Source organism: Microcebus murinus, chromosome 1 (assembly GCF_040939455.1).
Source record: "Microcebus murinus isolate Inina chromosome 1, M.murinus_Inina_mat1.0, whole genome shotgun sequence".
NCBI lineage: Eukaryota > Metazoa > Chordata > Mammalia > Primates > Cheirogaleidae > Microcebus > Microcebus murinus.
In genome coordinates, this window is record NC_134104.1 from 12,431,912 (window position 1) to 12,453,391 (window position 21,480).

Below are 21,480 nucleotides of genomic sequence, written 5' to 3' on the forward strand. Positions count from 1 at the left end.
TGTTGGTAAGTGAAATAATGAAGAATCAGGACCTTATTTACTTAAAGAATCCCTTTATTAAAAAGAATTTCTTTGTTAATATCTTAGTGTTTTCCCATTTTCCGTATTTTAATATTATTTATGGGAAAATTCTCTGCATTTCTACTTAGAGTGGTCCTTGTGTTGATTACATCTGACGTTCTATGCCTTTTCTAAAATCATTGTTACTGGGGTCTATAGACCTATTGCGTCCATAGTATTGAAAAGCTGTGAAAATTATCTGTTAACATTTAGGATATGCTATCTGGTAGGGCTGTTTACTCTGGGAAAGGGGACTTCTGTTCTTTAGACTAGCCTCTTAGGTAGTGAGTGGTCTAGTAAGGTTCATACATATCCTACAGGTCCGTATTTGAAATACTGACATCAATTGGAAAGAATGCAAATGTGATTCACATGAAATTGATAATACTCAGGAATCCCTGAAACTTAGTTCTAGATACCTTTTTAGAAGTCCCAGGTGAGTGTGTGCCTATGGTTAACCACTTTGGTATGAGCGTTGACTATAGCCGACAGCCACAGATGAACGTGCACAGCTAAACATCGACTTTACCCAACAGCCATGATATGACTTTTCTAATTTTTCATTTATCAAAATAAAATTGTGAACATTTAAAAATAACGTAATAAAAACATACATGTATATATTACCTATTCTGATTTACATTACAAGTAAAGCTGCCTATAAAGTAAAACAAGCTTTCAGTGCTTTAAAGCTTTCCTTATCACAAGAGCAAAACGGATTCGCGATCAATGCACAACACAGACTATAGTGCAGACTGTGAGTGCCAGCTGTGGGCAAGGTTTTGCGACCGGTGATGAGCGCCGTACGGAAGTGATTAAACAAAATAAAAATAAGAACATAAGAAGCTAGATAAAAGCTTCTTAATGTCAGGATTTTATCTTTTAACCCTCTGTAGATTCTCGTTATGTCTTGGTTGGATTTAAACCTTTGGGGGAAGGAGTATAAATATGTGGTTAATTTTATCTTTTAACCCTCTGTGGATTCTCGTTATGTCTTGGTTGGATTTAAACCTTTGGGGGAAGGAGTATAAATATGTGGTTAAGTCTCCCAAGAGCACCTGATTACTGTGGATTAATTGTTGTGAGATTTGTTAAATTTGTTAATAATGGGCTGTTTTTACTTGTGACTAAATAAGATTGTGAATTCCTGTACTAGCATTACAAATTATTGGAAATTTATAATTTTAAGTGTCTTGCCTGATTTTCATACTTGTGTTTCCCCAAATGAATCTTAGAATTATTTGAAGTTCTTCCAAATTTCAGTGAGATTTGAATTGAAATTACATTAAAATATTCATGGAATAGTAGTGTTGCCACATTCAGTTCAGGAACACACGTGAGTTTGTTTCCATTCAAATCATTTTTGAGTTCTTTGGTAAAGTTTTATAATTTTTTTGTTACAGGCTTTAAAGATTTGTTAATGTTTTTGCCTCTAAGTTCATGATTTTTTCTTTGCTATTTTCAATATGATCTTTTCCCATTGTGCTTTCTAAGGGATGATGATGAAGATATATCAGAAAAGTAGCTTTTACTTACTAGTCAGATTGTTAAATTTTTGTTTCCAAAAGTTTGTTCTTTTAGTTAATAGATTGCAGTGATATTTGTAGTACAGGAAAGGTTGACCTCTAGATTTACCTTTTATGGTTTTTTGCTTGTTTTTTTTTTCCAGCTCTTTTCACTTATGGATATGAAACCTCCCATCTCTAGAGCCAAGATGATTCTCATTACTAAAGCTGCTATTAAAGCTATTAAGGTAAGAATAAAATAAATGTATTCAATTTGAAAGATGTTTTTAAAATTTTGAAAATGTTACTGTTAAACATGGGAGAATACATCTTGTGAATTAGTTCAGGCCTGAATCAAAGAGCATTATCTAGTTTTTCCTTAAAGTACCTGATGATACCAAATTTGCATTTTAAAATACTGTTTCAAAGCAGTTTTTTTATTTCATTTAATCTTTGTAATAAACCTGCTGAGTATTTAGCTTCATTTTTATTTAAAAAAAAAAAAGACAAAACTTGAGCTGTGTGAAATTTAATGTCTTACCCAAGATCACACTTTTTTTTTTTTTTTTTTTTTTTTTTTTTTTGAGACAGAGTCTCACTTTGTTGCCCAGGCTAGAGTGAGTGCCATGGCGTCAGCCTAGCTCACAGCAACCTCAAACTCCTGGGCTCGAGCGATCCTTCTGCCTCAGCCTCCCGAGTAGCTGGGACTACAGGCATGCGCCACCATGCCCGGCTAATTTTTTATACATATATATATATCAGTTGGCCAATTAATTTCTTTCTATTTATAGTAGAGACGGGGTCTCGCTCTTGCTCAGGCTGGTTTTGAACTCCTGACCTTGAGCAATCCGCCCGCCTCGGCCTCCCAAGAGCTAGGATTACAGGCGTGAGCCACCGTGCCCGGCCTAAGATCACACTTTAATAAATGGCTCATTTTAGAAACTACATTGGTTAGTTCTGATTCCATTGGTCTTGTCCATCTCATAAAGTTGCCTGATGTCCTGCTTTATGAAGGTTTATTGATTTAAAATCTTAAAGGACCTTCTGTTTTAAAGGATTTTTGTAGTTTCTTGTTTTAATTTGTTCCTTTCTGATTTAAGACATTTTTAGTTAATTATGGATTATTTCTCATAGTTCATTCAGTATTATCTTGATAATTATTTAAATTGTACAGATTTCAAGGTTTTTAAGTATTTTCTAATGATAGGAAATGCAGAAATATGTAAACTGGACAGTAATTTTCTTTTACTTTTTTTCAGCTTTATAAGCATGTAGTTCAAATAGTAGAAAAGTTCATCAAAAAGGTAACTATTGCATTATTATTGCCTTATTTTAGTTATACATATTATAATTTACTTCGTAAATTGTAATTTGGGTGCTTCTAAAGCCACTCTACAAAAAAGTAGTCACTAGAAGTTCTTTTTAATCACTAGAAGTTTAAGAACACATTTATAGCACTACCATGGATTGAGCACCTACTGTGTGCTTAGCATTCAACTCACAACAGGGTTTTTTTTCCTGTTGGATAGGATCCTTCCCTAAACCTGAAGTGCTTGCTCTCTACCCCTTGCCTGGTAACTCTTGAGTATTTTGACTCCTGACCCCAGCTTTTTTTTTTTTTTTTTTTTGAAACAGTCTCTCTCACTTTGTTGCTCAGGGTAGGGTGAGTGCATGTTGGTGGCATCAGCCTAGCTCACAGCAACCTCAGACTCCTGGGCTCAAGCAATCCTACTGCCTCAGCCTCCCAAGTAGCTGGGACTACAGGCATGCTCCACCATGCTTGGCTAATTTTTTCTGTATATATTAGTTGGCCAATTAATTTCTTTCTATTTATAGTAGAGATAGGGTCTCACTCTTGCTCAGGCTGGTTTCGAACTCCTGACCCCTAGCAATCCGCCCGCCTCAGCCTCCCAGAGTGCTAGGATTACAGGCGTGAGCTACCGTGCCCGGCCGAGTATTGAGTATTTCAAATGAAATTACTTCTTAAAGTTTTCCAACTTTTCCCTGCTCTATTAGAATTAAACCTTTTTTCAGTTCTATAGTTGTCTATTGTTTTATGACTGTGACTAGCACGCATCTGTCTTAGCAAAGAACTGAGAACATACTTAGATGTCTTTTAACTCTTGACCTGAAGCTGTGACATGTAGTAAATGTTTATAGAAATGTCTCTGAAACATGGCCTTTGCATACTGACTTAGGGATAAAAGTTAGAGGTCCAGCAGACGAAAGAAATGGTTAGTAAAAGCTTTTCATAGTAGCTAATCAAAGTACAAATAAATAAAGTGGAAAAAATTTAAATAACCTACATGCCACTGCCTCCCAATTACTGCAGTACTTATATTTGGATCCACTTATTTATGTACATAAACATTTACAAAAGGAAAAATGGAGACAATATTGGCTGATAACCTGCTTTTCCCATTGAGTTTATCATAAACACTTGCAAAGTATTCCTTTATATGATTGTTACCATGATGTACTTGGACAATTCTGTATGGTTAGATATTTAGGTATTTCTTATCTTTCACTTTTTATAGACAACGCTGTAGAGGCTAACCAACCTTACAGGGAAAATTAGATGCCATCTTAATTGTTTTCCTTAGTATAAATTCTTAGATGTGGAATTGTTTGATCAGGTCAAATGAGACTTTGCTTTTATTGCTAAATTGTCTTCCATAAAGGGTTGTACTTGTTTCCACTACCAATAGAAATATATGTAGGTTCCTATTTCTCTGCTATTCTTTTAATCTTTGTTGATTAATGATTGGCCAAAAATGACTTCTTATTTTTAATTTATTAATTTAATTTATTTCTTTGGCATTATACCTTAATAAAATTGAAATTGATGTGTTGTTACAATTATTTTTTTATAATTTTTAAAGGTAAAAATTATCTTTTTCAGCAGGATGAATTGGAGTAGACACTACTGTAATAAGTGAATTTATATAGAAGTAGCTTAGGGATTGATAATGTCAATTCTGGGACATTTTATGTGAGGAGGTAGAGGAATTAGAAGAGTAAAATCTTGAGGATCTCACTTATCAGGAGAATGTTCTATATAGACGTGGGAATTTTTTTTTTTTTTTTTTTTTTTTTTTTTTTTGGTGACAGAGTCTCACTCTGTTGCCCTGGCTTAGAGTGGTGTGGCATCAGCCTAGCTCACAGCAACCTCAAACTCCTGGGCTCAAGCAATCGTGCTGCCTCAGCCTCCCAAGTAGCTGGGACTACAGGCATGCGCCACCATGCCTGGCTAATTTTTTCTATATATTTTTAGTTGGCCAGTTTCTTTCTATTTTTAATAGAGACGGGTTCTCACTCTTGCTCAGGCTGGTCTGGAACTCCTGACCTTGAGCAATCCTCCTGCTGGCCTCCCGGAGTGCTAGGATTATAGACATGAGCCACTATGCCCAACCTAGATGTGGAAAATTTGAGGAGTTAACCAATTAGAGAGCTAAAACATTCAAGTAATTTTTAAACAGGCAATCATTGGGTGGATATATAAAGAGTTTTATAAATGTGAGATTAATGGGTGTCAAATTGTGACTTTGCTTTTCTTGTACTGACTATACAACTTTGTCCTTGTAGTGTAAACCAGAATACAAGGTTCCAGGATTATATGTAATTGACTCAATTGTGCGGCAGTCTCGTCATCAGTTTGGAACCGATAAAGATGTGTTTGGGCCAAGATTCTCTAAAAATATAACTGCCACATTCCAGTACTTATATCTTTGTCCATCTGAAGATAAGGTATTAAATAATTTTTAAATTACAACTTGTATTCGTGTTGGTTTTGTTTCTATACTCATTTAAACATATGTTGGATATTTGAAGCCTACTATGTTACTAAATAAGATCTTCATGTAGTGATCTCTGTGAGCTTGAAATACAACCCAGTTTTTTTCTTCAGTGGCCATTTAATATTAATCTATTGTGAAGTCCTTCAGGAATGTTGTACTGTTGAAATATGAAAGGAGCCAAATTTATAGTATCAAAGAATGAAGTGGGTGGTTACCAGGGACTCGGAAGAGGGAAATGGGGAATTGCTAATCAACAGGTATAACATTTCAGTTAAGCAAGATGAGTAAGTTCAAGATGTTCACTGAATAACATCGTACCTGTAGTTAGCAGTTGTCAAACACTTAAAAATCTGTTAAGAGGCTAAGTCTCAGATTAAGTGTTCTTACCATAATAAAATTTTAAAAATACATGAAAGGAGCATTGTCTTGCTTTAAAGAAGATATTATTAGAAAGATGTGCTTGTGTCATTAGTGATGGAGAAATTCTGTAGTAGAGAAAGGCAGTGCTCATCTCAGATTGTTGTTTATTCCAGCTGATTTTACAATATACTTCACAAAGGTAGGAAAACATTACAGATATAGTAACTGAACTATAAACAGGTGGGAGAATTACTGGTAGACGTACTTGGAATAATGAAGAATGGAGACATTTACAATAAATGGCTTATAAACTTGAATATTATAAATTTTGTGTTTACATTCTTGGAAGAGTCTTCCTATGGGGAAAATGTACCAAAAAGCCAAGATGATTCCTTGAGTAGTAAATAAAAGTTGTGTCCGTGAATAACACATCTTCTCTGGTTCTCATTCATATTTACTTGGCACAAAACAACTTACCTCATGATTACAGACCATTTACTTAAATATTTTAGCTGTTATGAGTATCCTGAAGAAATTCTCTTTCACTTCATTTACTTCTCTAAGATAACTGTTTTGTCAGTGATGGAGTTTATTTGTAACTAGAAGTAAAATATAATGAATACATAAAATAATATATTACTTTTTATTCTCTAGGTCTATATTCCATCTCTGTTTCTTACTCTAGATTATACCACTGAAGAAAGGCTAATTAGAGTAGTTTAACCAGGTTGTAATTCTGATGGATTTTATGAAATAGACTTAATATGGAAATGTTAGCCTCTAGGGGGGCATTCTCTCTTTTTGTGAGAGGTATAATGTGTAATTTATGCAAATATTTATTGTATATTTATGTTTTCTCACACATAACAGAGTAAAATAGTTCGTGTGCTGAACCTTTGGCAAAAAAATGGAGTATTCAAAATTGAAATTATTCAACCTCTTTTGGACATGGCAGCAGGAACCAGTAATGCTGCCCCAGTAGCAGAAAATGTTACCAATAATGAAGGTATGGTCAAGTACATCTGTGAGCTAGATAATGGTATAACTTTTTGTACATGAAAGGTTTAGAGTAGTCTGTCTATATTGGTGGAATTTTTCTATAAGGAAACTTGAACTTACATCTGAAAAGGTATGATTTTCTTTCCATAATTCCTATTTCTATTAAAAATATGCTTTTCTGGTACTTGTTATAAGCTCTAATACCTCAGACTATATATTTTACTATATGTTAAACTAGATGGAATTTTATTTTAGCAAAGAAGTTGAATGGAGTAAAAAAGATAAACTTGTAGGTTAATATTTTCTTAGACCTTAATGCCCTTTTCTTTTTATTTTTTAGGTTCACCACCACCTCCAGTAAAAGTCTCTTCTGAACTCCCACAAGCCACTCCAAACTCTGTACCAACTGTACCACAGTTGCCCAGCTCTGATGCTTTTGCAGCTGTAGCTCAACTTTTTCAGTCAACTCAAGGCCAACAGGTAGATTATTTATTCTAAGATTGCAAGGTTAGGTACTGTTGTCAGTTCTTATTTTCCATTTCTAATTAATGAACACATTTAAGGGAGAAAATATGTCTACTTTTCACTGGAAAAATCTTCGTGGGAAAGGTTAGGGATAATAGAGAAAATGTGAAAGTGAAAAACAAGAGAACACCACACTGAGAAATGGCAGTACCTCTTTGAAGAGAACTTCAGAACTGTTAAGTGGCCACTGTTGCTCACAATTCTAGCATTTCTGATTGATCTTAAAATGATTTAGATCAGAGAGAATTTTTCCATTTTTTCTAGAAAACTTACATTTACCTTGTTCACAATTTAGTGTAGTTTCTCTTTTTTGACCATTATTTTATAGCATTTAATTTGTCAGCATACATTTTTAAACTTACGTGACACATATCTCTGATGTATTCATTCATAACAAACTTAACCATTAGTAAAAGGGGAGGGGTTTTTTCCCAGTTTATTGTGCGTATGCTATTTTGAGTCACCTTTAAGATTTTGTTTTAAGTGAATCAACTTTTGATACTATGATTATACTTTGTTGTGTGTCGTCTTCCCATTGTTTAAGCTTCAGCAGATCCTTCAGACTTTTCAGCAACCTCCAAAACCACAGTCTCCCGCCCTTGACAATGCTGTAATGGCTCAGGTTCAGGCTATCACAGCTCAGTTAAAGACAACTCCTACACAACCACCTGAACAAAAAGCTGCTTTCCCCCCACCTGAACAAAAAACTGCATTTGACAAGGTATGCTTCTCTCACATAACCTGCCCCATTGTTCTTATCACTCAACATGGATTGTGGAAGTTATCCCTCCTGTATTTTCTTGTGAGTTACTTTGTGGTTTGAGGTATTTTATGCCCTCAACATCAAAACGTTGATTATTTTTCCTGGTTTTAAATGTAATATATACTCATTGCAAAAATCTTCAGAGAATAAAGTAAAAAGAAAATTCTTCATTTAACCCCATATTGGAGATTACTATGATAATATTTTGCTGTATTATCTTTTCAGAATTAATTTCTTATGGTTATATGCTTTTCTGTAGTTGGTCATAATACATACCTGCTAGTTTTGGTGTTAATACTCTTGTCTCTTATTGTTAAGGTTAGTGGATTTAGATCCATATTTACACTGAATGCATATAATCTGTAGTATTCCATTACATAAACTTGCTACAGTTTAGCCATTCCACTACTGATAGTCATTTAAATTACTTTCAGGTTTTTTTGTGTTAAAAAACCTTAGTTATAATATCTGTAATATGAGGATTTGGGTTGTTTCAGTGTCTCTCAACTCCTCTTTTAGGTCTTTATGGTTCCTTAGGCATGTTTAGGAAGCTGCCACCACAGATATAGGTATGCTGAACATGTATAGCTCAGAACTTCCTGTTCAAATTTAAACACAGACAGCTAGCTCCACTCCTGCCTGTTTTAGAGAAACTTTGTTGCCAATAGTCCAAATTAAAAATCCACGTGGTAAATATTGGTTTTCATTATATCTTGTTTTATTAATGACTACTCATTAAAAGAAGGTTGAGGCCGGGCATGGTGGCTCACGCCTATAATCCTAGCACTCTGGGAGGCTGAGGCGGGAGGATTGCTTGAGCTCAGGAGTTCAAGACCAGCCTGAGCAAGAGAAGACCCCCTCTCTACTATAAATAGAAAAACATTAGCCAAACAACTAAAAATAGGGGGAAAAAATTAGCCGAGCATGGTGGCACATGGCTGTAGTCCCAGCTACTCGGGAGGCTGAGGCAGGAGGATCGCTTGAGTCCAGGAGTTTGAGGCTGCTGTTAGCTAGGCTGACACCACAGCACTCTAGTCCAGGCAACAGAGTGAAACTCTGTCTCCACAAAAAAAAGAAGGTTCACTTATTTCCAGTAAGAATGGCTTTTATCAAAACATCCCCAAAAAATAGATGTTGGTGTGGATGCAGAGAGATAGGAAGACTCCTACACTGCTGGTAGGACTACAAACTAGTTCAACCTCTATGGAAAGCAATATGGAGATACCTTAAAGCGATATAAGTGGATCTACCATTTGATCCAGCAATCCCATTACTGGGCATCTACCCAAAAGAACAAAAGTCACTCTATGAAAAAGACACCTGCACTTGAATGTTTATAGCATAACAACTCATAATTGCAAAGCTGTGGAAACAACCCAGGTGCCCATGAGTGGATTAATAAAACGTGGTATATGTATACCATAGAGTACTATTCAGCTCTAAGAAACAATGGTGATATAGCACATCTTGTATTTTCCTGGATAGAGCTGGAACCCATACTACTAAGTGAAGTATCCCAAGAATGGAAAAACAAGCACCACTTATACTCACCAGCAAACTGGTATTAACTGAGCAGCACCTAAGTGGACACATAGGAACTACATTAATTGGGTATTGGCCAAGGGGGCGGGGGTGGGCATATACATACATAATGAGTGAGATGTGCACCCTCTGGAGGATGGTCACACTTGAAGCTCAGACTTGTGGTGGGAGGGGGGGCAAGGGCATTATTTGAAACCTTAAAATTTGTACCCCCATAATATGCTGAAATAAAAAAGTTGAATGAATTTTTTTGAGTAAAAATAGCAATACATACTTGTAGGAGGAAAAAAAACCAATAATGCAAAACTTATCAAAGGAGAAAGGGAAGCAATCCCACACTTCAGTTTAAACAGATTTGTTTGTATTCTTTCAAACCTATTGCCATGCACATGTGAACATAAATTCTTATATATGTGGTTTTATTTTTTTCTGTGTTGTGATTAGGAAGACTCTCATCAGTATTCATTCTATGTTTTCTTCTAGTAGTTTTATATTTTTGTTTATATTTTTCTCTTTTAATCCCTCTGGAATCTATTTTAGAATATGGTTCAAAATACTTAAATCTTTACATTTTTGAAAATAGGCAGTTCTCCCTCACTGCTTTTTCTTTTCTTTTCTTTTTCTTTTTTTTTTTTGGAGGCAGAGTTTCACTTTGTTGCCCAGGCTAGAGTGAATGCCATGGTATCTGCCTAGCTCACAGCAACCTCAATCTCCTGGTCTCAAGCAATCCTACTGCCTCAGCCTCCCGAGTAGCTGGGACTACAGGCATGTGCCACCATGCCCGGCTAATTTTTTGTATATATATTTTTAGCTGGTCAATTTCTTTCTATTTTTAGTAGAGATGGGGTCTCGCTCAGGCTGGTCTCGAAATCCTGAACTCAAATGACCTGCCCGCCTCGGCCTCCCAGGGTGCTAGGATTACAGGCGTGAGCCACTACTCCCAGCCTCACTGCTTTTTCATACACACATTCCCATATGTTTTCTTATTTTATCTCTCTGGACACTGTTTTGTCCCACTGATATATTTATTTCTGCATCATAACAATTGAAATACTTGTAATATGCATACTATATTTCATTTCCAGGTGTCCTTCCCACACACACACACCCTCCTCCTCCCCACACACACTCATATTCTTTTTCAGATTTTCTGTGACTATTCATGGTGATTTGTATTAGTCTCCAGAGAAACAGAACCAATAATTATATCTATATCTGTATCTAGATAGAAAAAGAGAGAGATTTATCTTAAGAAATTGGCTCACGCAATTGTTGGGACTTGCAAATTTGAAATTGTGGGGCAAGTCAGCAGGCTGGACATTCAGGTAAGAGTTAACATTCTAGGCCTGAGTCTAAATTCCACAGGGCAGCAGACTAAAAACTCAGGCAAGGGTTTCTGTATTGCAGTCATGAGAATTCCTTCAGGAAACCTTAGTTCTTATTCTAAAGGCCTTCAAATTATTGGTTAAGGCCCACTCATTATGGGGGACAATCTTCTTTACTCAGTCTGCTGATTTAAATGTTAATCTCATCTAAAATATGCCTTCATAACAAAATCTAGTGTTTGACCAAACAACTGCTCACTGTATAACCCAGCCAGGTTGACACATAAAATTAACCATCACAACATACTTTTCCAGATGTTAGAATTCCTTTGACTTTTTCTGTAAATTTAGGAAATACTGATAGCTTCTCATGCAGAATTTGCATTTATTAAAATCTCTCTAACTGTTCTTTTTATAGGTCTTATACATTTTTCTTTCATTCTTAGATATTTAATCATTTTAATATTTTATAACATTTGGTTAATGATATTGCTGATTGTCATTTTATCTTATAAATGGTCATGGTTACTGGGCCCAATAGCTTGGACCTGTAATCCCAGCACTTGGGGAAGCTGAGATGAGAGGATTGCTTGAGGCCAGGAGCTCAAAGTTGCAGTGAGCTGCAGTCACGCCACTGCACTCCAGTCTGCACAACAGAGTGAGAACCTATCTCTAAAAAAAAAAATGGCCATGGTATTAAATCCTTAGTTTTCTAGTTGATGCTTTTAAATTTTCTAGGTAGCTACTAAATTTAACCTTTTCTCTTCAACATCTATTCCTGTTTCTTCTTCTTTTGTTATTGTACTGATAGCTAGGACTTCCAGAAAAATATTGAGTAAAAGTCTTGATAGTGGGCATCTTTATCTTGTTGTTAAGTTGAATTGGAATTCTTCTAATGTTAACCTTAAATGAGTTGGCCAATGTTTGTTAGTTATGCCAAGTTTAGAAAAAGGAATTCTATAAAAACATTTAATCACTTGGCCTAGAATGACAAAGAAAAACACAAGTTAGCTCTATCCCAAAACACTCTGAACACTTGGTTTAATCCTATATATTGTGTTGTCCAAGGAGGGGATTTCCCTTCCTGATTTAGAAATCTGTTGTTCAGTAAAGTAGAACCAGAATTTTTAGGTGAAACTATTGTAGAACAACATAAGTTGTAAAATTTGAGGTTGAAATCCACAAGCAGAATGGGCACAGCTTGAAAGAAAAGATTACTTGTTGGAGGCCAGGGACTGAGGGCTTTGTAGTCAAAAAGACCAGTCTTAGCCTGGCATGGTGGCTCACGCCTGTAATCCCAGCACTCTGGGAGGCCAAGGCCGGCAGATCATTTGAGTTCAGGATTTCGAGACCAGCCTGAGCAAGAGCGAGACCCTGTCTCTACTAAAAAAAAATTGAAAGAAATTAACAATTATAATGTATATATAGAAACTGGACAACTAAAAAGTATATATATAAAAAATTAGCCAGGCATGGTGGTGCATGCCTGTAATCCTAGCAACTTAGGAGGCTGAGGCAGAAGGATTGCTTGAGCCCAGGAGTTTGAGGTTGCTGTGAGCTAGGCTGACGACACAGCACTCTACCAGGGCAACAGAGTGAAACTCTTGTCTCAAAAATAAATAAGAGAACAGTCTCTACATCCTGATTCTACCACTTACTAACTGTATAATCTTGATATGTTTCTTACTCACCTGAGCCTTAGTTTGTTTTCTTGTCTGTGAAGAGACTTTATTGCCCGTGCAGAGTTCTTGTGATGATGAAGTCTATAATCTACTGAAACACATTAATAGGTGTCTAATGTGTTTCCTTCCTTTCTGAATACATCTTGTTTTTAAATTACTGTTCTTCTGGACAGGTGATTTCATGAAGAGTCCTGATTTTTTTTTTTTTTTTTTTTAATGAAAGTTTCTGGTAAGCTGCAAAGTTTTATGAAAAAAGCTAGTGAACAGGTGATGAGACTTCTTTGTGCCCCTGTCCTATGCCATTCTGTTTTATTTTTCTTTTTCATATACTCATATTCATGAGCAAATAGTATATGGACATTTTCTGTATGCATTTACAGTGATTGGATAAGACAGTCTTTCTTTTTACATTTTACAGCTGACTGAAATGTATATCCATTTTCTTGTGCATAAAGTTCCCAAAGTGCTTAGTCTAGGTAAATGCTAAAATAATTATGAAATAAACAGAAAATAGAGAAAACGGTCAAAAAGAAAATATTACACTTATAATTTGGGAAGGAAAGCAAAATAAAAAAATGTATCTTTTCCAAAATGGCATTTGTGTAAAAATTGGTTATATCTATGAACCAGGGTCCTCAGGGGCATGTGGGAAAATGAGATCGTACATGACAGTGATGGTGGCAAATACATTTTTGTGCAGTTAATCAGTCTAAATTTTACAATTAAATATTGACGTATTTGTTCCAGAAGCTGCTTGATAGATTTGATTATGATGATGAGCCAGAAGCTGTGGAAGAATCAAAGAAAGAGGATGCTACTGCTGTGACCACGACAGCATCTGCTGCTGCTGTGCCTCCTGTGCCCACCACCACCGTGCCCACTGCTGCTGCCCCCACTGCTGCCTCCCCTCCTCCACAGGCACCATTGTGAGTTTCTTTTTTTTAATTCCTCAGCAGGTAGAGTTGTTGAAGCACAATCTCAGTAGCATTTAGCAATAAAAACAATTTTCAATGGAGTCATTATTTTGTAAAATTTGTGGTATAGTGGGGTTTCTCCTGAATGGGAAGGGGATCCTATCAGATTTAGAATTTTAAAAATGGCTTTTATGTTGAAATAATACTGAATATATAAATTAATAAATGGATAAATATATAATTCAATAAAATATTGATTGCTAATGACTCCTAAATAACATCCTATGTTTCTGTAGTATGAATGTGGCTGAGAATCTTGTACTTTTGAATGGGTAAAAAGATTACTCACCTTTTTTTAGTGGATTTCCTGGAGATGGCATGCAGCAGCCAGCATACGCACAGCATCAGAATATGGATCAGTTTCAGCCTCGAATGATGGGAATACCACAGGATCCAATGCACCATCAGGTACAAGCATTTTTCTTGCAGTTGGATTTTAATAACTCAAGATCTATTAATTACAGCATATGATTTGCACTTCACAAACCATTATTTAGCCATGTGATTGGCTAAGTAGTACTACAGCTTCAGTAAAAGCTGTTGAGCATGTAATTTTTGCATTGCTTTAGTTAAAACAAGGGTGCTTAGCCGGGCATGGTGGCGAATGCCTGTAGTCCCAGCTACTTGGGAGGCTGAGGCAGGAGGATTGCTTGAGCCAGGAGTTTGAGGTTGCTGTGAGCTAGGCTGACACCACGGCACTCATTCTAGCCTGGGCAACAAAGCGAGACTCTGTCTCAAAAAAAAAAAAAAAAAACAAGGGTGCTAAATATCACAATGCTCATATTTTAATAATACGTTGTTTAGTTAAAATGTTTAAAGAGAAATTATGGTTCTATATGAAGAAACTGACCTATTTATTTATACAGCTATTTCCCTTGCAGGGCCCTTTTTTTCTATAAATTGTGTGATTAGATACTTTAAAGGGCTTTCAGTTTTCAACATTCAGGAACATAGTTTGCTTTTGTTTTGTTTTTTATCTATCCTAATTTGTCCTATCAGGAACATAATTTGAAAGGTGCAATAAAAGAAGCATACATGGAACACTGGAGAGTTGCAGAAAGTTAGTAGAGATTTGTTCACTGGATTTGTTCTAGTAAATCCTCTAATTCAGAGTTTCTTAACCCTGACTATGCATCTAAATTATGGAGGCGAGGGGAGGGGCATTATTAAAAATCTAGATCCTGGCCCTCCAATGCTATAGTCATTCTAGTAAATCTGTTTATTTTTAAAATTCTGCAGTGACTGCTTTATGGCCTCAGTTTAGGATTTTGAGAAATCTCTTTTATATTATTTTCTTATCTATATTGTGTTCAATCCATTCTGTGTAGTTGAAATGAAATATGAAAATGATAATGGTGATTTTAATGGCTTATTGATGAATGAAGTTGAAAATTATTTTGTAAGGCTATTTAAAATATGAAGAAAACCTATGAACATATGTTCAAGTGTTTTAACATTTACTGAAAGTTTATTAGAATATTTTGGGACTTTTTCATTGTATCACATTGCTTCTTTATGTGAATAAAGCTATTTTTTTAAATATTTAAAACCAAACCTGTGTGTTCATAATTTTGAAATTAGTTAAGAATTTTTAACCTGTATACTTGATACGTAACAATTCTTTGAATAGAGATTGTACCTATGGAAATTGTTAAATAATGTAGAGTATTGTTGTAGCTTTAACTTGATAAAAGCTTATTGAAGATATTTCTAACTAAAGGTTTTCGAAATTGTTTTTGTTGGCTATTACTTAAAATCTACTCGTACACTTTCTTTAAAAATGGAAGGTTCCACTTCCTCCTAATGGACAGATGCCAGGATTTGGACTTTTTCCTACACCTCCATTTCCTCCCATGGCTCAGCCTGTGATTCCTCCCACTCCACCAGTACAGCAGCCTTTCCAAGCTTCTTTTCAGGCACAAAATGAACCACTCACTCAAAAGCCACATCAACAGGTAAAATTTCATTCTCAGATTATCTTTTTGATTGCCTTGACTTATATACAGATTTCTGCTTATTTGCTTGCTATATTCATTTTTGAATATGAAGAAAGACCTTGGGCACATATTAAACCCTCTCCATGCTTTAAGTTTTTCCTCTAGAAAGTGGACATAATACTATCAGCTTCCATAGGATTCTGTGAGGATAGAGATACAGAGTGTAGAAGGTTTAACCAGTCTGTACTTCACACCTTAGATGATGATTTATTTAAATGGTATATAACCTAGGCCAAATAACTCCCAAAAGTAGAGAAATATTTCTTCTAATCTTGTAAACCATGTAAAAGTTTTTTATGTCAGTGATGGCTAGTCCTTATTAGTAATTCGGTCCCAAGTAACCAAAAGAGAATTGCTGTGGGGCAAGAGATTTTTAATTTAGCATTCCTTAGATTTTGTCCTCTAGCCTTTATTATTTCTGCTTTTCTCATTTTATGATGGCTTTTGTTTTTGGTTTTTAAGGAAATGGAAGTAGAACAACCTTGTATTCAAGAGGTTAAACGGCATATGTCTGATAACAGAAAGTCAAGATCAAGGTCAGCATCCAGGTAATTTATAGAAAATGTTTTTCCAGCCCTTGTGTGTCTTAGGAGACAGAGATTAAAATTAAATTGGATTATATTCAGTGTTAATAAAAATAACAGCATATTTATATTTCCTCTATGTGAGTTACTCTGATACCAGTGTATACAGTATGTGGTACTAGAAGAATTATATCTTGAAAGTTCCTTTACAATTTTATCAGCCCACAGAAGCATAAAGCACTATAATTGGATTACATTTTTGATTGCTGCAGAAAAGAAGGCGTTACTGAAAATGTAGATAAGAATAGTAGCAATGTATCTCAGCCATTAGCTTCTTACAGATACAATTTAGTATAGTGCCAGAGATACTGAAGATGAGAGACTTTTATAAGCTGTGAACCTTATTTATTTCATTAAATGTTTAAATGATGTGTAGGATTTCTAATTTCAGACACATTAAAATCTTTAAAATGAATTTCATGCTATTGCCATTCTTACATAAACATTAAAGCACCTAGTAGTATTTTTTTAAATTAGTATGTGCTTATATTTTCTAGTTTTTTTCTATGTGCTGTTCATTCTCTCTCATGAAAACATTAGGTCACCAAAAAGGAGACGATCTAGATCTGGTTCTAGATCTCGAAGGTCTCGTCATCGCCGTTCTCGATCTCGATCCAGAGATAGACGCCGACATTCTCCCCGATCTCGATCCCAAGAAAGACGGGATCGAGAAAAAGAAAGGGAACGTCGGCAAAAAGGCCTTCCTCAAGTCAAACCAGAAACTGCAAGTGGTAACTAAGCCTTTACATTCAAAATTTCAGCATTGTTTTTTCTTTTTTTTCTTTTTTTTTTTTTTGAGACAGAGTCTCATTCTGTTGCCTGGGCTAGAGTGCCATGGTGTCATTCTAGCTCACAGCAACCTCCAACTCCTGGGCTCAAGCAATCCTCCTGCCTCTGCATCCCGAGTAGCTGGGGCTACAGTCATGCACCACCATGCCTGGCTAATTTTTTCTAGATATTTTTAGTTGGCCAATTAATTTGTTTCTATTTTTAGTAGAGCCGGGGTCTCGCTCTTGCTCAGGCTGGTCTCGAACTCCTGACCTTGAGCAATCCTTCCACTTCAGCCTCCCAGAGAGCTAGGATTACAGGCGTGAGCCACCACGCCTGGCCCAGCATTGTTTTTTCTTATCATGAGTTTAAAATGTCTTATCGCTGTTAGCAAAGCCATAAATGAAATGTTACCTTTGTTGATTTTTATTCTTAATATTCGTTTATCATGTCTTACTTGTTTATGCATTGATTTATACCCTCTTACTTGCTTTTGTACATTAAACCAGCTATAAAGCAGCAGTAAGGAATGAACCAGAATAACAGTGATGAGTGATAGCGTGTACATACTTTTTATACTATAAGTTCATTAACTAGCTCTCCTGACACAATGGAAACAGGTTTTTTCTAAAATAATTACTACACTCTGACTTATATAAAGATTTATAATTTACAGAATATATTACCTTGCATTATCTCCTGAATCTCATTATGCGTCTTTAAAATATGTTTAGTAATGTATGCTAGACATATTTTTATATAAAACAGTAATTAATTCATAGTATAAAATTCCTGACTCTGTAAGGTTTATTGCCTAGGATAGATACAGCATAAAAGAAAAACCATAAACTCTCAAGAGTTGAAAAAGGACAGCCACATATAGTTAACAAAGCACTGAATTGGTTGGTAATCAAGAGACTTGAGCTCAATTCCTGGTTCTGCTGTTCGTAGGCAGGGTGACTCTAGGCAAGTTATTTTTTTCTCTGGCTTCAGTTTTTATAGGTGAAATCTTTAGATCCATCTACAAAAGGGCCATTTGTTTTTTTCACACTACATACCTTTCACTATCCTATAGGTTTTATTTCTAGAAATAATATCGTAATTTTCTAGAGTTTTAAAATGTATATGGGATTTACTGTTTAAACTTATGGTATCATAATATAACTCATACATATTTTGTGTAATGATTTTTTTTAACACAAGGCACTGTGCTGCTCATTATCTAATGTGGCTATTTAATGGCACATTATCTAATGTGGCTATTATTTTAAGTTTGCAGTACTACACTCTGGGTGGGACAGCTGGACAAAAGGACTACTCAGCAGGATGTTGCCAGTCTCTTGGAAGAGTTTGGTCCTATTGAATCAATTAATGTGAGTGTTTATTTAGTTATTTAATGACAGTGGACAGATATGATTAATGTCATTTTATGAAATTAAGAACTTGAGACCTAAGTTACCATTTGCCCAGATTTATAGCTGCGGCTAGAGTTTAGATATTCTGTTCCATGTTAACATTCCCTACATTTAACATTTCTTGGATAACCAAGTCTTTTTATATAATAAAGCTTAGAGGATTCAGCTATCAGTTGAGACCAAATTTGAATTGCAAATTTCCAAGTGAATTTAACCTTTCTAGAGCAGTGGCTAGAGGTAAGGGGTTATTGGGACTGGTTACTTAGTGTTATATCTTGTTGCTCTTCAATTTTGTTATAATCTTTTGTAATATTAAAATGTTTTGGAACAGATGATTCCTCCCAGGGGCTGTGCGTATATCGTTATGGTTCATAGGCAAGATGCTTATCGTGCCCTGCAGAAACTGAGCCGAGGGAACTATAAAGTGAACCAGAAATCCATAAAGGTATAGTTTTATAATTCATTTTTTAAAAATACGTAATTATGTGGCATTACATATTATAAATTATATAATTATAAAAACAGTAATTTAGGGCTTAGAAGTGAGTATACTGGGGCATCCTTTGTTTTTAAGAGGTTATCCCCTTAAAAGAACGATAGCATTTAATTAACATAAAATGTTAAATGCAAGGTGGAATTTTTTCAAATGTAGATGGGTTCGTCAAAGGTAAATTGGTTAAGTTAGTGCTGTCAATATGTCATTTAGTAGTAATATGCTTTGTCTTATTCAAAAAATTTGGACATTCCATGTTTTGTTTTGTTTTTTAATTAGGATTCCTGTAGCTGTATCATGTTTTATTTTTAAATTTTGCTATCTCAGAATTAACTGTGAAAAAATACTCACCAAAGAGAGAGAAAAATATATAGTAGGTACATGAGCATTCTGCCCCTAAGGAGCCAAAGTCAGTGTTGCCTCAGTGTCCTAGCACCCTTTTCTACCCTTGGATTGCACCTCCAAAGGATTTTATCGAATGCTCAGTAATTACAAGGCACTCGTGGACTTTCAAAAGTGATCCCCAGTATACTGGGCTGTTGAGGGAACTTCAGCTTTACACTGATAAACATGGAGTTTTATGCTGACTGGGTTGGGTGGGAGTTGGTAAGGAGCAAATGCCAGTAAAATTTGCATCCTAGGAAAGAGTGGGAATAAATTAATTAGTTCCATAGTGAGAATAAGGCTTTGAATGAGATCCAAGGATAGCTAGTCTAGCTTACTCCTGCTGCCCAAGTGAGAATAAATAGAATTATAGAGGACAGTGAACTCTTAAAACTTAATACCTTCTTCCTTCCTTCCTTTCTTTTTATATTTCCACTAATGGTGAAATAGATTGCCTGGGCCTTAAACAAAGGAATAAAGGCAGATTATAAGCAGTATTGGGATGTAGAGCTTGGTGTTACTTATATTCCATGGGACAAAGTCAAACCTGAAGAACTGGAGAGTTTTTGTGAAGGAGGAATGTTGGACAGTGATACACTTAACCCAGGTAAAGTAGTATTTAATTTCTCTTATGCTTGGTAGTACATATGACAAATCAAATGTCCTGTTTACTCTTTGCATTAGGAAGTGATTTTTGAGGATGTATGTTTGTGACAGGGTCTCTGTCACCCAGGCTGGCGTGATCATAGCTCACTACAGATCCTCCCATCTCTGCTTCCCAAGTAACTGGTACTATAGGCGTGTATCACCACACTCAGCTAATTTTTCTATTTTTGGTAGAGATAGGGTCTTGCTATGTTCCCAGACCACTCTCACACTCATGGTCTTAAGCGATCCTCCTGCCTGGGCCTGCCAAAGTGCTAGGATTACAGATGTGAGCCACCACAACTGGCCTGATTTTTGAGATTTTTAAAGTACCCCCTCTGTGCCAGTCTTTCCATTATAAAGGGAGGATTGAGTAAGGAATGAGATAAATGTGATCTTTGCCCTCAGGTGGTTTATATGTAATGGAAGAGATGCAAACAGGTGAAATAATTACTGATTATAAGGTTCTTAATTACAGAATCAAGTAGATTTTAAGTAGAATTTTTCTTTTTTTAATCTTGATTTTTGTCAAGAGATAAAATCAAATCAAAGTAGAATTTTTCATGGTGAAATTTAACTAATCAAATAGATCTTAGATTGAGCATCTTTGATATTGTGTTTTAATCTAGTGCTTCATTATAATTTCTTTGGAAATTTTTAAGTGTCCAGAAAAGCAGTCTGAAGTAAATATGTTAAGATAAGAAGTTGCAGTTATTTATGGACATAAATATTTTTAAATGCTAGCTTGGCCAGGAAAGATTTATTGAAGAGGTAGAGAATACAAGAGAATCTCTGATGAAGCAGGACCCCAGAGGACAGAGTAGAAAGACGGTTTTCTGTTTTTCACTTGATTAGAAGCTATATGGAAATAGGTGGGAGGTTATCTAAGTTGTTCTTTAATGTTAAGTAAAGTTTGTTCAGGAAATATTGGGTGTTTAATTATTTCCCCCCGCCCCTTTTAAAATACTTTAATTCAAATAGTACATTCTTGTGGTTAAGAACATAGACTGTAGAACCAGATATGTCTGGGTTGAATCCATCCCTGCCACACTCACTAGGGAATATGACCTTGAATAAGTTATGTTTGCTTTCCTTGTTTGTATAATGAAAGTAATAGTATCTACTTATAGATGGTTGAGAAAATTAAATAAGTTAGTATAAATACAGTGCTTAGGACAGTGCCTGGCACATAGTAAGCATTCTTATACGTGTTTTCTCCCATTCGTTAATTAAATAATTACTATTTATAAAATCAGTATGGAAATATCTTTAATAATCAGGCTGCTATTATTTTTATAATCAATATTTTTCATTTCTAGATTTAAGTTACAAACTGAAAGTGGTAAACTCTTACTATTAAAATTCCTTAACTCTTACAGATTGGAAAGGAATTCCCAAGAAGCCTGAAAATGAAGTTGCTCAAAATGGAGGTGCAGAAACCTCACACACAGAACCAGTATCACCCATACCTAAACCTCTACCTGTACCTGTCCCTCCTATTCCTGTTCCTGCACCTATAACAGTACCACCTCCACAGGTGAGAATATTTGGGACATTATTTAAACTTTGAAGTGTCTGGAAGATCCCTTTCTGAATCTTATCGATGTATGCCTAGATTTATAATCCAAAACATGAGTACATAAATGTCCATATTAGTTTTTC

At 35.4% G+C, this 21,480-nt stretch overlaps 1 protein-coding gene across 6 annotated transcripts in view; it reads left to right on the forward strand.

Moving 5' to 3' along the window:
• SCAF4 (SR-related CTD associated factor 4) overlaps positions 1–21,480 on the forward strand; it is a 64,575-nt gene that overhangs the window by 25,170 nt on the left and 17,925 nt on the right. For 3 of the 6 annotated variants that reach the window (XM_012780918.2, XM_012780922.2, XM_076000499.1), the window contains exons 2-16: positions 1,730–1,813; positions 2,825–2,869; positions 5,151–5,312; positions 6,593–6,728; positions 7,062–7,201; positions 7,791–7,967; positions 13,306–13,484; positions 13,832–13,940; positions 15,320–15,487; positions 15,992–16,077; positions 16,654–16,844; positions 18,154–18,254; positions 18,628–18,741; positions 19,624–19,780; positions 21,198–21,355. In XM_012780918.2, coding sequence (XP_012636372.1) covers positions 1,730–1,813; positions 2,825–2,869; positions 5,151–5,312; positions 6,593–6,728; positions 7,062–7,201; positions 7,791–7,967; positions 13,306–13,484; positions 13,832–13,940; positions 15,320–15,487; positions 15,992–16,077; positions 16,654–16,844; positions 18,154–18,254; positions 18,628–18,741; positions 19,624–19,780; positions 21,198–21,355 — 2,007 coding nt within the window. The remainder of the gene's footprint in view (positions 1–1,729; positions 1,814–2,824; positions 2,870–5,150; positions 5,313–6,592; positions 6,729–7,061; positions 7,202–7,790; positions 7,968–13,305; positions 13,485–13,831; positions 13,941–15,319; positions 15,488–15,991; positions 16,078–16,653; positions 16,845–18,153; positions 18,255–18,627; positions 18,742–19,623; positions 19,781–21,197; positions 21,356–21,480) is intronic. The other 3 variants (XM_012780921.3, XM_012780919.3, XM_076000497.1) reach the window with 3 other exon arrangements.